Source organism: Thamnophis elegans, chromosome 2 (genome assembly GCF_009769535.1).
Source record: "Thamnophis elegans isolate rThaEle1 chromosome 2, rThaEle1.pri, whole genome shotgun sequence".
NCBI classification, from domain to species: Eukaryota; Metazoa; Chordata; class Lepidosauria; order Squamata; family Colubridae; genus Thamnophis; species Thamnophis elegans.
The window spans coordinates 48276612-48292239 of NC_045542.1; the positions used below are offsets into that span (position 1 = coordinate 48276612).

Here is a 15628-nt window from a genome sequence, read left to right on the forward strand (position 1 = left end):
AGGGTTCTGACAACTCTCGCCATCTGGTCCTGGAATGAAGCTAACAGGGCCGGAAGGGGGGATCGCTGTAACATAGCGAACCCTCCTTCCCCGGTAATGGCTAGCCCTATAACTCCCGTCAAACCTGCCTCTCCCAACTATGACCGGAATGCACCGGCCCATCCCCGCACCCGTAGGCCCCACTTCCCCTCTCATGGCCTCCATTCTCCCCGGCAGGCCATTCATACCACCCATTCTGGGACGAGAGGCGGATCTGGGCCCCCATCCACTTCTGCTTCTGCACTCAGTGGAGGGGGCACCAGGCCGCACTCTCAATCCCCCCATACATACCGACCTAACATTCTCCGCATGCATACCCCACTAATATTAAATATACAAAGATTCAGTAAAAAATAATTAAAAAGCGTAAAAATAAAATAACCAGGTCCCTTTAGAGCTAACGAATGCAGTGTTTATCCTTGGAGCAGGCAAAAAGGAAACTCTGATATGCTAGAGCTAGACCGTGTTTGGGTATTGGAAATAAAACAGCAAGAGTTTCTGACTCCCAAGCATTTCACAACAGCCCACTAAATTGGGATGCTGAAATTAAGAAAGTGTGGATGAAGAGGAAAGTTAGCTAGGAATGGATGTTTGTATAGAAAATGAGTTGGCACATCTTGTTTCCACATTCACAATTTTATTTACTGACCCTTTCTGGGTTGTAGAGATGAAAAAAGTAGATTTCACCAGCCAAAGGCAGAAGGCATGGACTTTCCACTGGGGCACCAGGGAAGGAAGGCTGCTCAAAGAGAACTTTGCAACTGAGAGGCTGTTGCAGAGGTGGTATTCTACTGGCTCGCACCAGTTCGGGCGAACCGGGAGTGGCAGTGGTACAAGGCTCCACCCACCCACCCAGACGTCATCATGCACACTGCGCATGCTCCCACTGCTGAATTGGTAGCAGAGATAAGAGGATTTCATGCCTGGGCTGTTGATAGTGCTTTTGCGTGCAGACATGACCTAATCTTAAATTTAGCCTACCCTGGATGCCTTTCAAAATAGATTCTGAAATGAGGTAAGCATTTAGAGCAGCTGAAGTTCTATAACGAATCAGGCAAGGGAGTCAGCAATGCTGTCTGGGAATGCTGGGTGTCGTAGTCCAGCACATCTATTGAACACATGGTTGTGTTCTAAAGAATAAATTGTGAAGCATTACAGTATTGTAAATTACCTAGAACAGGGGTGTCAAACACAAGGCCTGTGGGCCAAAACCGGCCTGTGAGACCATCCTGGAAAATGTAAGGGCCCATGTCGCTTCAGCCTGCTTTACCCAATGTGAAGAGGAAATGTCATGCCAGTGTGCCTTTAGCCCAGTCTACCCAATGCGAAGAGGAAACATGCCAGCAGTTTGGGGAGTGGCGTCAACCTCTCCACGCCCACCCAGTCAGCCACACCCAGTAAGTGGCATCAAGCTGGTCATGCCCATCCAATTGGCCACACCCAGCCAGCCAACCACGCCCCCTGAGCCCCCGAGGTAAACCACAGCTCTGATGCGGTCTTCAGTGAAATTGATTTTGACTACCCCTGACCTAGAAAGTTGAGTAGCAATGCTATACCACTTGGCGTGCCAAGTTAAATACAAATATTCATTTACTTACAGGGAGGATCGGTGTTGAAGAGGGATGACTCTTCAGAGTTAGAGCTACATCCACCATCCTCTCCAATTTTCCAGATCATTTAAAAGGAACAGGGTGGTGGCAAAATGAACCAAATTTGTTTCCTAGTTTGCTTACAATTTGTAAAGAAATGTTTGAGAAAGGAAAGCAAAAGGAGAGAAAGAAAAAGAAGAACAAAGAAAAGAAAGTCATATTATTAGTCTACTTTATTCAAAACTCAACATGTTCTGACAGTCGCTGTCCATGGTTTCAGTGCAGGAGTTGGCCACGGATGAAATCTCACATATGTTATTTAGTGTCACTAAGCAGGCCCACCAAAACAAAGAGGTCTATTGTGTGGTTTTGGGAGTGATTTTTTTTTACTCTTCATCAAAACCCAAACATTTCATTCATTGTCTATGAGGCATACAAGGGTGTCTGAATCACTCCAGCGCTATTTTCTCGTTTCTCTTGCAAGCACGCAGGCAAATTATATTCACTTTATTATTTCCACTGGCAAAATGGAAAAGAAATGTCTGATGGTGATTATCTCCCTTTTACTTTCACTGCCAGTCAGAATTTGAAGCTGCTTAGTTTTGTAGCTACCTGATTCAAGTTATGGAGCCCTTGTTTATTAAAGACACGCAGGAAATGAGTGTGTGGGTGTATCGTGTATTTCCTCAAATGTACGTTTTGAAACTCCTGCTGCCTGGTTGATTATACCTGAAGATGGCAGCAAACTCTGCTTTTTGAATTGTCACTCTACTATTGCAGACCTTGTTTAAAATGAGAATTGCCAATTTGGAATTCAGTATTTTTGTGAAATGGCCTTTAGCAATCACAAAGAAATCATGTCTAGAAAATGTAATTTGACAACTGGAATGGGGGTGGTGGTATTGTGTTGATTCATACTGTAGAGTACCTCACTTTATACCTACATGCAAAGTTTCTTCTGTATATGAAAAGTGTTGTGGCCTGCCAGCGGCCAGCAGAGCTGGCAGAACTTTCGGACAGTGAGGAGGTTGGGGAGGAACATGGGCCAGGCCTGGAGTCTGGGGAAGGCTCTGATGAGGGCTCTGTGTTGGAGGCAGAGAGGGGGCCAGAGCTGTATGCCAGTTATCAGCTGCCTTCAGAGTCAGACAACAGTGAGGCAGATGAACAGCTGGAGCCTGTTCCCAGTGTGCGAATGCGCAGAGTTGACAGACGAAGGGAACAGCTAAAGAACAGGGGTCGATTTGGGAGTACGTTCACAGGTGGATGATGAATGGCCAGAGGAAATAAAAGGACGGAAAGGGGAGTGGAGTTTGCAGGAGACAATTAGTTCACTTAATTGGTTCGTGACTCTCCGAGACTCCTTGCCAAGTTTTGCAGATATCAGCCTGCCAGCTCTCTAAGCCAGATAAGGTCAGTGATTGTAAATCCTCCCTTGAAAGACTGCTGGATGTGAATGAGCAGAATTCACAGTAAATTAATAAAAGGGTTGTTTGTTGGGGCAAGGAGTTGCTTCATGCTCTTGGGAAGCCTCGGTCAGAATAAAAAGCTGTTTCCTTCAGATCATAGAATCAGGGCTGGAAGAGACCTGGACGTTCTATCAATCCAACCCCCTGCCTAAGGCAGGGATTCCTATACCACCTCATATAAACAGATGTCCAATCTTTTCTTGAAAACCTCCAGGAAAGCATATCAGTCCTCATCTGCATAAAAATTTATTAACTTTCTATTTCTCTGCTTGTTATGGTGGCAAACATCCACTGCCTTCCAAACTCTTAATATGGGCATGGCAGCACTTTTGTTTATCTAACAGCCTAACATCCTGGGAATACAAGAAGTGAGAAGAGATGATGTGAATCTCTTTCAATGAGAGCAAGATTTACTTACCAAAGAAAAATAAATAAATAAATTCAGAAGTGATTTTTCACCCCTCACCAAAACTCAGAAGGATCTGTTGGAACTTTCCACAAGGGCAAGTCCTTCAGTGATGACTATGTTTCATCACGAGGGGCCCCCTTGTGACGGATCCAGAGCTGTCCTTTAATCTGCAACTATAAACTTCTAAATAAATCAACATTGAGCAAATTGTGTGAATGTATGACTGCAGTTGCAGAGCTTCTTACCAACTGGCGCGCCGAAAACTTAGAAGGTGGAACAGACAGCTTATTATAAGTAACTTGCAATGGAAGAATTAAAGTTGGGATGGTATCCAGGAAACTTCTGGGACTTCATACTATTATGTCTCTGTAAAGTGTTCAGACAGTCTTTTCTTCCTCCTCCCCCAACATGTTTGGGGATATTTTATAACTCCTTGTAAAGATAAAAATGCTATAACCTGCTTTTATATTTTTATTTGAGATTCTTGCATCTGCCAGCTTTCCTCTAAGAAGTCTACTGAGAATGGTAAGAACGATGATAGATTTCTGTCATCTGGGAACTAGAAACATCTGCCACCTTTAATTGTTTGCAGGTGCAATATGTTGGTGCTGCTACTAACTACTAAATAGATGGCATTTACTAACTAGTGGACTGGACAACAGTTTTAGGAGAACCTGTTGATAAATGCAAATGCATTCTGAAGTCTTGTTTCTCTCCAACTGCTCTTAAACATGATTTAAGAATTAATGCTACACACTCCCTCTGTATATATAGCATGATATGTTTATTATAGTGTGATATGTAACAAAGGTAGCGGGTGCCTCAATTCTGCCCTGTTCTCAAAGATGCTTCACACAGAGATCAAGATCAATCCAACCTTTTTCTTCCAGATTGCCAAACATTTTGCAGAACCTCAAACCCAGGGGTGGGCTGCTGGGGGTTCGCAAAGGTTCGGAAGAACCTCTAGCTAAGATTCTATGCAGTTCAGAGAACCCCCAAATCCCACTCCTGGCTGGCCCCGCCCACCCCTCCCCTCCCAGGAGTCCACATGTGGCCCATTTTGGATGCAGGTAAGTGCAGGGTACGCGCGGAGGCTCAGGGAGGGCAAAAAACAGGCCCACTGGAAGTTCAGGAATGCTGGAAGTGGGCCCGTTTCCGGCCTCCAGAGGGCCTCCACAACCTGGGAAGGCTGTTTTCCACCCTCCTGGAGGCTCGAGAAAAGCTCTGGAGCCCGTGGAGGGCGAAAAAATCCCCTCGCACTGTGGTGCAGGAAGCCGAATAGGCCACCCCCACCATTGCCACGCCCACCCAACAACCGGGCAGAGAACCCCTTGGTAAAATTTTTGAAGCCCATCCCTGCTCAAACGCTTTGTAATCCCAAACATACATTAATTCCAATAAACCAGATGTGATGCAGAGTATGATTTTATTAAGCAAGAGTGGAAAATTGTGGAGAAACCATAACAAGACAAAACAAAACAATCATTTGAAGACAACTATATCTACTCATTAATGTTTGTTACCACTATGATTCACAGACATTTCCTTGAAAATAGGTTGCTTTATTTATTGCAAAATATGTGAGTCAGACCACCTATGCTAAAGATGGGGAAGCCGTGTTCTAGAGATAACTGAAGATTACTGATCCAGCAGTATCTGGAAGGACACACTGCTCATTTCCTCTTCTAAGTTATTCCAGCAATTGGATGACTAACCCTTTTCTGAGTCTTCTTTTTGATCATTCAAAGGCCTCTTCCATTTTAGTTGAATGTCCTCAGACCAGCTTGCTATAGCACCCTTCTCCGACACAGTCCTCGCATGGAAAGGTTTCTGGGATTATGTGAAGTTCGGATGTTATTATTAATTTTTCACGGGAATCCGTAGAGCTGGAATATGTAGCCTGTAATGGAATCATATTCTTGAAAGTCTGCTTCAGAAAAAGGTGCAAAAATTGCTGTGCCAAACAGTTCCTTATTCCTCGATTTATATTGCTCATGAAGATGGCGAGGAGGCATTAAGGCATAGTTGGGCAATTATATTAACATGCGGTCTATCCATTTTTGAGTGAATAGAGAAGGAAGCTGCAATATTATACCCTATGCCAGTGATGGTGAATCTTTTCGGCACTCAGTGCTGAAAAGGGACAGAGAGTGCGCTTCTGACCTGGAAGAGGAGCTGCCCAGGGGGGCATGCGCGCACCAGAAAATGCACGCACCAGAAAATGCACTTCTGGTTTCCAGCGGGTGCCTGCATGTCAACCAGCTAGACTTCCAGTTACTGCTGTGCATGTGCGTGGAACAATCAGCTGGTGGGAGAAAATCCTTCCAGTTTCCAGCACTGCCCCATGCATGGATAGCTGATCATTGCATGCACATGCACACCAGAAATCTGGAAGAGGAACGGGCAATGCCGCGCATGCCAGGTGACATGGCTCCGCATGCCACTTTAGCTATGCATGCCATAGGTTCGCCACCATGGCGCTATGCTCTTCTGGTTGGAAAGTAGAACTGCCCTCACAGTTTTATCATAGCACAAATTAAGCAGATTGGTTTTTCAACTGAGTATTACCTTCCAGGTACCTTCATTTATTTATTGCAATCATACCTTTCTTATTTATACAAATAACTCAAGGCAGTGAACATATCCTACAGACTTTCCTCCTCCTATTTACGCCTCAAGAACAACTCTGTGAGATGGTTTGCACTGAGAGTGACTGGCCCCAAGTCACTCAGTTGGCTTTGATGGTTTAAAGTGGGGCTAGAACTCATGGACTCCTGCTTTCTAGCCTGGTGTCCTAATTACTAGATCAAACTGGCTTTCACTTTAGTGTAAGAATTACTCATTCTAAAGAATTATTAACGTAATTCCTCACTCTCAGGTTTGTTCCCTCTGGGATAAGAATTTGTTTTCGATAGATGATGGGTAGATATCTGCACTCTGTTACTGAGGATGTTGATGTACGAGCTCAACAAGGATCACCTGGTAAAGCAGGAGAAATTTCTCCCTATTCCATAGATCAGCCACAGGTAAAGCACCTGGGGACAAGACTCTCAGATTCACTTGCCATCTTCCAGCCCTAGCAGTCATGTTACAAGGTGTGGCAGGGGGAGTTAAGTTGCTAATGCATGCAAGCTGTATTTCTGTCTACTGTTGAATACAAGTTTAGTGTGCGTCTAAATCTAAACAACGCTAAACCTATGTTCTGGTTGTTTCTGAACATGGATTTAGCATTCTTTTAGAGAAGAATTTAAAGAAGCCCCAGTTACTCGTTGACCTTACAGCTAAGATCAAGCATACACAGTAAAGTAGCCCAACTAACAGTTGGCTGCAGGTCTGGTTGCTCCCACACCACAAACACTGTCCACCCCCACCCCCACACCACCAGCCATCTGCCTGTCAGCTGTATTTCAAATTATTTTTAAACACAGCTTTTGACACACTTCTGAAAGAACCTGAAGTAGCTGAAACAGTAATTTTAAGAATAGGGGAATTGCTTGGTTAAATGGAAATTTGGCAGAGCTGATTGACAAATATTGGTGGTTCAAAACAGGCAAGCAAAATACCAATGAAGACTCTAATCTCAGAAGTAGCAAAAAGAGGAGGAATCATTCCTGCCAAATTTCCAAAACGTGTGATCGACCTGGCAGCTAAAGTGCAAATCTTTTGCTGACAAGTACATCATAATCCATATGCTTCTAAAAACTCTCATATCTGTAACCTTTAACTGGATGAAATGGTACATCATAGATGAACACTTTTTCTAACAAGATACTTCAAGTGGACTAACAGAATGTGTCCAAAAACTGGGATCCATGACTCCCATGGAACTGAAATTTGGCAAATTTTATGAAACATAACATAAAATTATCATCAGGCATTTTATGACATAATATGACATGCCACAAAACATTTAGTTAGAACAATTGATCAGTGGAACAACTTGCCTCCAGAAGTTGTGAATGCCCCAACATGGAAGTCTTTAAGAAGATGTTGGATAGCCATTTGTCTGAAACGGTACAGGGCTTCCTGCCTAGGCAGGGGGTTGGCCTAGAAGACCTCCAAGGTCCCTTCCAACTCTGCTATTGTATTTGTATTTGTATTTATTTCCTGGAGTCAATTGCTGATGTTTGACTCTGCTGTACAGCTCAGCATGGACTACTTTCAAGGTAGATGCATCTCTGAATAGTTCTCTGAGTTTTAACAATGCCCCCCATTGTTGAAGGCATTCATTAAGGACTCTGGTAAGGAAATATCTCTGAAACAATAACCCAGCAGGTTTCTATTTGTAGTAAAATGAACAGCAGATAAAAATGGAGGAGAACTGCACCTTCAAACTACTATTTCTCTCTCTGTAGCTTCACTGCCTTACCGTATCACCCCACTGCAACATCTGCATTGGGTTGATCCTTGAGAAGGGGCCAGTTTGAAAGAACCAAGTTGCCAAGAGCAGCTAGGTAGGGCCCAGCCCCTGACCCTGTCATCCACCACACTACCACTGAAACATCCTGGATCGCATCAATGGCAAAAATTGTGTCAGGAGCAGTGGGAAAGAGCTAATTTAAAATGGAAGCATCTAAAGCCGGGGTGTCAAACTCGATTTCATTGAGGGTCGCATCAGGGTTGTGTTTGACCTCGTGGGTGGCAGGGTGTGTGTGGACAGGGTGGCATGGTCAGCTTGATGTCACTCATGTTGGGGGCACCTGTGGTGGCCCAAGCGCTCGGACAGCAAAAACAGGTTCCCAAGCTCTGTTTTAGCTGAGATGGCCTCCTGCACCCTCTGCCAGCGAAAATGAAATTTGAGAGAGCTGCACATGATCCTCAGAAGCTCTGTTTTTGGCTGCCACAGCCTCCTGCAATCCTCTGCCAGTGAAAACGGAGCTCAGGAGAGCCACATGTAGCTCCCAAGAGCTCCATTTTCGCTGGCAGAGGCACCACGGGCCACTGTTTCTAGGGCAGCCCCATGGGCCAGATTAAGCACCCCACGGGCCGGATCCAGTCCCTGGGCCTTGAGTTTGACACCCTTGCCCTAAGACAATAGAACATATAACTACTTTTATAAGAACAAATATTAAATGGGGCAGAAGACAGACCCCATGTCACTGCATAGGGCTAGCTTATCACCACTTGCTCCCCCCACAAATGTGGTTCTCCCCTTCTCATATTGGTTTTATTTTTTTATTTCCCCTTGTTTATTCCTCCTTTGGAACAACAAAACAGAACTAGGTGCAGAGGCATCTCCAGAATAGACACTTGCATCAGAATGCTGAAGCAATTTCTGCAGTAGACTTTCTGCTCCCCCCTGCCCCCCAGGTACAGACAACTCCAAATGGGATGGATTGTCCATTTCATCATTTGCCCCTCTGCCTCTGCAGACCTCAAGTCCATCTGTCCCATCCCCTTTCAAACATTAGAATACCCGGGATCCGAATTAAAGCATGCTTCTTTGGCAAATGTGAAACAATTCTTTGCATGCAGAGGCAGGGATATGAGTCGTACTTTAAAAACATTTGGTTCCCCCCCCCCCCCCAGCTTTATAAAATAAGGAAATAAGTCTTGAATATCCAGAAGTGGAAGAAGCACAGTTTTTAACCCTGACTGCCCTCTGCCCCCCACCCCCTTCAATGAAAAATCATCTGCAAAACTCAATATTTACCTCAATGAAGAATCCTATCCATCCTTGCCTGGATTTTTATTTCTTTCTTATAAACATTTGTGCTCTTTCCAAGAAAGAAAAAGACAGGAAATAGCTGGTTACTGTTTAGAAAGTTGAAATTATCCATGAGGAAACAAGATAGCATGATCATGATGTATATTAATGAGCATTATTTATAATGGTGGGGTTTTTTTTTTTTTGGAGTTTTTGTTAGTTTTGGCCAGATTGAGCCTGAACCAATGGTAGGTTCTGGGCGGTACGGCCCGGTACGACCGTACTGGTAGTAGCCGGAGCAGCGGCCACCGTACCAGTTCGGTGGCTTGTTTGGCCCACCCGCCTGCCCATCTTCCTTACCTGCTTTGAAGCAACCGGACCAATTGCGCACGCACACACAGTGTGCGGCGCCTGCACGACCTCTGCCGAGCAGCTGGGTGTTGTAGGTCAGTGGCGTGCACATGCGGTGCACATGCGTGCACATGCATGCACATGCGTGCACATGCGTGCGCAGCGCACGTGCCTGACTAAGACGCTCGCCCCATGCACAGTGTACCAGTTGCGACGGGATCCAGAACCCACCACTGCCTGAATGTGCAGTTGGGGGGGGAGGGGGAATCATGAAACATACATTAAGAAAGGAAGGCAAAACAGATAAAACAAACGTTTTGCTGCATTTGAAAATGGTCAGGACAGCCAAGGAACTAGCCAAAGTGAGATCTGGATAGCTACTCCGTCTGATGAGTTACAATATGATCACGCTTCTTCAGAGATAACAGATGAAGGAGCTGCTCAGCTAGACACTCAATGGTGGGATATGTTGGGAACTATAGTAATAGCAATGTTTAAACATCCATAAGTTTCCTATCCATGTCTTACACACCTGGGTGCTTGCTATTAATTGGATGGCTTTATTTCTTCCCGCCAAAGCTGAATGAATGAATGAATGTCTACTCACCACTTTATACACCTTAGTACGAGTCCATTTAATAGGATTCTTTTAGGTTGTTCTCCAGATAGCACATGCATCCTGAAATCTCTCCTAGAGATGTTAAAAGTAGTGGAGAAAATTGTACACTCCAATATTGTTTTTGAATTGGTTTATTTCTCATTTAATTCTATATGTCTTTTTGGTTTATATCATTTTTTAAAAAGAAATGTCATTTGGTTTTGCAAATTTAACTCTCAAAAAGGGACAGAGAATGGGAAAATAAATAAATGTATAGGGCCCCCATACCTTTCATCATCATTAGTCTTAGCATAGTAAGCATAGATCAATGAAGGCTCCTGGTCTGTTGAAAAGTGAATAGCTCCTCCAGTATTTTTCTAGAAAAAGAGGAAGGATCAATGAGAAAGAAATGAAGGCAGGTGTTCTTTGAGTGCTGTTTTCCTTTTCCCTAAGTGGAAACAAAAACCACTGTTGACACATAAATCAAATCTTGGATGATCATGTCATTAATGCGGTCTTCTCAATTTGCTGTTGACCTGATGTATTTAGAAGTCAACCCTCATCCTCCTCTATTACGACCTGATGAAGTCAAGTTATGATGGGCCATCAGTTAAATAGCTTTATATAAATCTGGTATATGGAACAAACAAACTTTGGTAGCTTGAGGCTGAATTTGATATTTGGATGGGGTGCAAATAGACTGCAATAGGAAACATGCATTAAGAGACAAGCAAATTCGAGTCACCTCAGTGCATGGGTGGGCCTGTGACTCTTATTTTTAAAGGGTACGATCTTTCTTTATGTCTGTTTAAGGTTTGCATTCCTATTATCTGATGCTTTCTGTTTTGAGATAATTTTACAGTTACTGGACCATAGAGAGCTCTCTGCAAAATCAGCAGTGGAAGCAACACTGGAACACCAGGAAAGAGACAGGCAAGTCAATAGAAATAGCACTTAGACTTATATACAACTTTACAGTGCTTTACAGCGCTCTCTAAGCAGTTTACAAAGGCCCCATATTGCCCCCAAACAATCTGGATCCTCATTTTACCCACCTCGGAAGGATGGGAGACTGGGTCAACCTTGAGCCTGGTGAGATTTGAGCTGCCAAATTGCAGGCAGGCAGCAGAAGTTGCCTGCAGTACTGCACTCTAACCACTGCGCCACCGTGGCTCATCCTTTTTTGCCTTAGCTATCTCAGCTGCAGTGGGATCACTGGGTGGATAGGACTGTGAGTGAATGTATGGAGCCTGATTCCTACCCCAACAGCTGGCATTGCATGTGGTCCTCGGGGCTGCAATCCTCCTTTGTTTTTGTTTTTGTTGTTTGTTTTATTTATTTATAGGCCGCCCTTTTCCCTGAGGGGACTCAGGGCGGCTTACAATCAAAAAGGAAGGGGAGTGTAGGACAATACGAAAAAAGAAATGTGCACAAAGTAAATTACAATAAAACTCAACATTCACTCAGCATTCGGGAGGGGCGAAATAAGATTATCCCCAGGCCTGACGGGGTTAGCCAGTTCTTGAGGGCTGTGCGGAAGGCCTGGACGGTGGTGAGGGTACGAATCTCCACAGGGAGATTGTTCCATAGTGTCGGAGCCGCAACAGAGAAGGCTCTCCTCCGAGTAGTCGCCAGTCGCACTGACTGGCGGATGGAATACGGAGGAGGCCAGCTCTATGCGATCTGATGGGACGCAGGGAGGTAATTGGCAGAAGGCGGTCTCTCAAATAGCCAGATCCACTACCATGGAGCGCTTTATAGGTGGTGAGTAGGACCTTGAAGTGCACCCGGAGACCAACAGGTAGCCAGTGCAGCTCACGGAGGATCGGTGTTATGTGGGCGAACCGTGGTGCGCCCACGATCACTCGCGCGGCCGCATTCTGGACTAGCTGAAGTCTTCGGATGCTCTTCAAGGGCAGCCCCATGTAGAGCACATTACAGTATTCCAGCCTAGAGATCACAAGGGCTCGAGTGACTGTTGTGAGGGCCTCCCGATTCAGGTAGGGCCGCAACTGGCGCACCAGGCGAACCTGGGCAAATGCCCCCCTGGTCACAGCTGAGAGATGGTGGTCAAAAGTTAGCTGTGAATCCAGGAGGACTCCCAAGTTGCGGGCCCTTTCTGAGGGGTTTAAATTTTGTCCCCCCAGCCTGAGTGATGGTATGGTGGTCAAATTTTTGGGAGGGAAACACAACAGCCACTCGGTCTTGTCTGGGTTGAGTATCAGCTTGTTTGCTCTCATCCAGTCTTTAACGGCTTCCAGGTCCCCGGTTCATCACGTCCACCGCTTCATTGAGTTGGCACGGGGCGGACAGATACAACTGTGTATCGTCCGCATATTGGTGATATTTTATCCCGTGCCTTCGGATGATCTCGCCCAGCGTTTCATGTAAATGTTAAATAGTAGGGGGGATAGGACCGACCCCTGTGGCACCCCATATGTTAGGGGCCTCAGGGACGATCTCTGCCCCCCCACTAACACCGACTGCGACCTGTCCGAGAGATAGGAGGAGAACCACTGCAAGACAGTGCCGCCCACCCCTATCTCCCGCAGTCGTCGCAGAAGGATACCATGATCGATGGTATCGAAAGCCGCTGAGAGGTCCAGGAGAACTAGGATGGAAGCATGGCCTCCATCCCTAGCTCTCCAGAGATCATCAGTCAATGCGACCAAAGCGGTTTCTGTGCTGTAACCGGGTCTGAAGCCAGACTGGAAGGGGTCAAGATAGTTAGCTTCCTCCAAGGTACGCTGAAGCTGGAGAGCCACCACCTTCTCAACAACCTTCCCCTACAAAGGGGAGGTTGGAGGACTGGACGATAGTTATTAAGGACAGCTGGATCCAGAGACGGCTTCTTCAGGAGGGGTCTCACCACCGCTGTCTTAAGCGCGGTGGGAAAGTACCCCTCCCGAAGAGAAGCGGTAACAACCGCCTGGATCCAGCCTCGTGTCACCTCACTGCTGTTGGCAACCAGCCAGGAGGGACACGGGTCCAGTATGCAGGTGGAGGCACTCACAGCTCGCATAGCCTTGTCCACATCCCCAGAGGCAACTTCCTGAAACTCAACCCAGAGATGGTTTGCCAAGTTTTCTCCTTGTGTCTCGGCTGGATCTACTGGGGTGGAGTCCAGGTCCGCTTGAAACCTGCTCCAGCTCTCCTTCTCCACCAACCCCAGTTCTCCCACCCACCCTATCACCCCAGTTCTCAAAGAATGGGAAATACCTTTTCTTACTCAGAATTGGATTGGGAGTATAGTCTATATTGATTTGTGGTGACTAATGTTTGTTCAAATAAAGAAATAGCTCATTAAAGGTCTACTTAAAAGTAATGAGTAGCATAACAAAGATTTCCCATGAAGAGTTCACCAGAGGTATTATGACTGAAACTCTTAGAATTCCCAACCACTCCATCTGGACGGTTCCAGGTTGGTGTTCTCATTGACCATCGTATTGGATATACTAAAGTAATAAGGAATATTCTAAATTGTTTGTTGAAAATGCCTTTCTGTGGAACCTAAGCTTTTTTTTCCCTTCACGTTTTGTTTCATTTATATAACATCCAATTTTCATCGAATAGTGTGTGTTCTGAGTACAATTGTGCTTAAGTAATCATATTATACATTTTTGTTATTATAATTCCTTGCCATCATATTAATAATAATAATAACATAAGATATCGTAACATTGATATTTAACTTTTAATACAGGGGTGAAATGCTACCGATTTGCACCAGTTTGCGCAAACCAGTAGGGACGATTGTCATTGGTTCCACGAACCGATAGTAAAAAAAAAGCTTCTGAGGATCGTGTGGCTCAGCTGTGAGCTGGCACGATTGTCGGAAGCTTCCCCCTCCACTTTTAAAGAATTTTTTACTACATATTCCCCTGAATCAGTAGTAAAAAAATGCTTTAAAAAGTTTTTTTAAAAAAAGGTTCCCACAATTGCACAGCACAGCTGAACCTTTTTTTCCACTTCTTAAAGCATTTTTTACTACCGGTTTGAGCAAATAGGTAGTAAAAATGCTTTAAAATTTTTAAAAAGTTGCCCATGCCCGCCCAGTCACATGACTCCCCCACCAAGCATCCCCACTAAGACACGCCCAGAGAACCAGTGGCAAAAATTTTATATTTCACGACTGATTTAAAATCATCTTCTTTAACAACTCTCCTCTTTACCATCTCTTCCAGTTGTATCTCCTCCTTTCCCACTTCTGTTATTTAGCCAACTGATAAAATATGTCCCATATCAAAATGTATTCCATTTCTTCTTTAGCCTTATAGCAAGTGTTAATCTATCCATTTCTGCACAGTCTAAAATTTTCTTAATCATATTCCCACAGACAGGGATCTCATCATCTTTCCATTTTTGCACAAATACAAATGCATTTAAGATATGCAAGATCAAGCATGTGGTCTTTTATCATATGTTTCAGGTCGAATGCCAAGAACAATATCTCTGGTTTCAAATCTATATGTTGCTTTGTCATTTTTTCCAGCCATGTATGTATTTTTGTCTAATATTTTCTTGTGTTGGGGGCATGTCCACCACATATGGATAGAATGAACCAGATGCTTGCTTACACTTCCAACAATTAGCCGATCTATCTTTAAACATTTTTGCCAGTCTTGCTGGTACATCTATAAAAAATTTATACAATTTTCCTTATATGCAGTCAACATTGTCAATTTAATATTCTGTCTGTGGAACCTAAGCTCTTATTTAGCATATCAGAGCAACAGTTTTGGCTGTTGTGAATAATATGTCTCTCACCACAGTCCTGTTCAATGGACCTCTGGATGCTGTTGATCTGCATGGTGATTAGTGTAAAAAGTGGCAGTTGGAACTCCAATACTGTCGTTATGGAAACCTAAGTCATGGTTCTTATTTGGCATGATCCTATAAATGATCAGGGTGAGAATGGTATGAAATGCAAGCATTGCTTGATAAGAGTTCGCTTTGAACACAACTTTGCACAGCTGCCTATCTAATTTTGCACTGGCACACAAAGTAAACAAATCCTGCTATGGGGTTAAAATAAGCTGCAGTACTGGGTTATTTTTCTGCTCCTAAAAAAATGCCGTTTCTCCTCTACCTTGACCAAGGAGGCTATTTAGTGATCCTTGGATATTATATAGGCTTGATATTACTCATCAATCGGCAAAGCCCAATAAATCCACAAACATTGTCAGAGAATTGGAATTCAAGCTATATTTGAGGCAATTTTCAAATAAGACAAGCTTATCATTATTACAAGGCACTTGGGAATAGTAAAGTCTGATTGTTCTCCTCCACTGCCTCTCATTAAGCTCTACGGTGCCTAATTAAACTTGTTCATTGATTTACATGTCCGAAGGAGAGCTTGGATTTTGCCCAGCACAATTTCCCCCCCATTTTAAATTGAAAGTGACTGTCTAACCCAGGGGTGTCAAGCTCAAGGCCTGTGGGCCGGATCTGTCTGCAGGCTGCTTAGATCTGGCCCATGGGCCACCCTGGAAACAGCGAAGGATCAGCCCACAGTGCCTCTGTCAGGTT

At 44.5% G+C, this 15628-nt stretch overlaps 1 protein-coding gene across 1 annotated transcript in view; it reads right to left on the reverse strand.

Annotated features, from left to right (window-relative positions):
• Nucleotides 1-5057: 5057 nt before the first annotated feature.
• Nucleotides 5058-15628, reverse strand: part of LOC116523910 (autocrine proliferation repressor protein A-like) — a 28125-nt gene continuing 17554 nt past the window's right edge. Inside the window, exons 10-11 of the mRNA XM_032239002.1 lie at nucleotides 14887-14992; nucleotides 5058-5403 (exon numbers count right to left, since the gene is read on the reverse strand). Of these exons, the coding sequence (XP_032094893.1) occupies nucleotides 5278-5403; nucleotides 14887-14992 (232 nt within the window). The 3' untranslated portion in view covers nucleotides 5058-5277. The remainder of the gene's footprint in view (nucleotides 5404-14886; nucleotides 14993-15628) is intronic.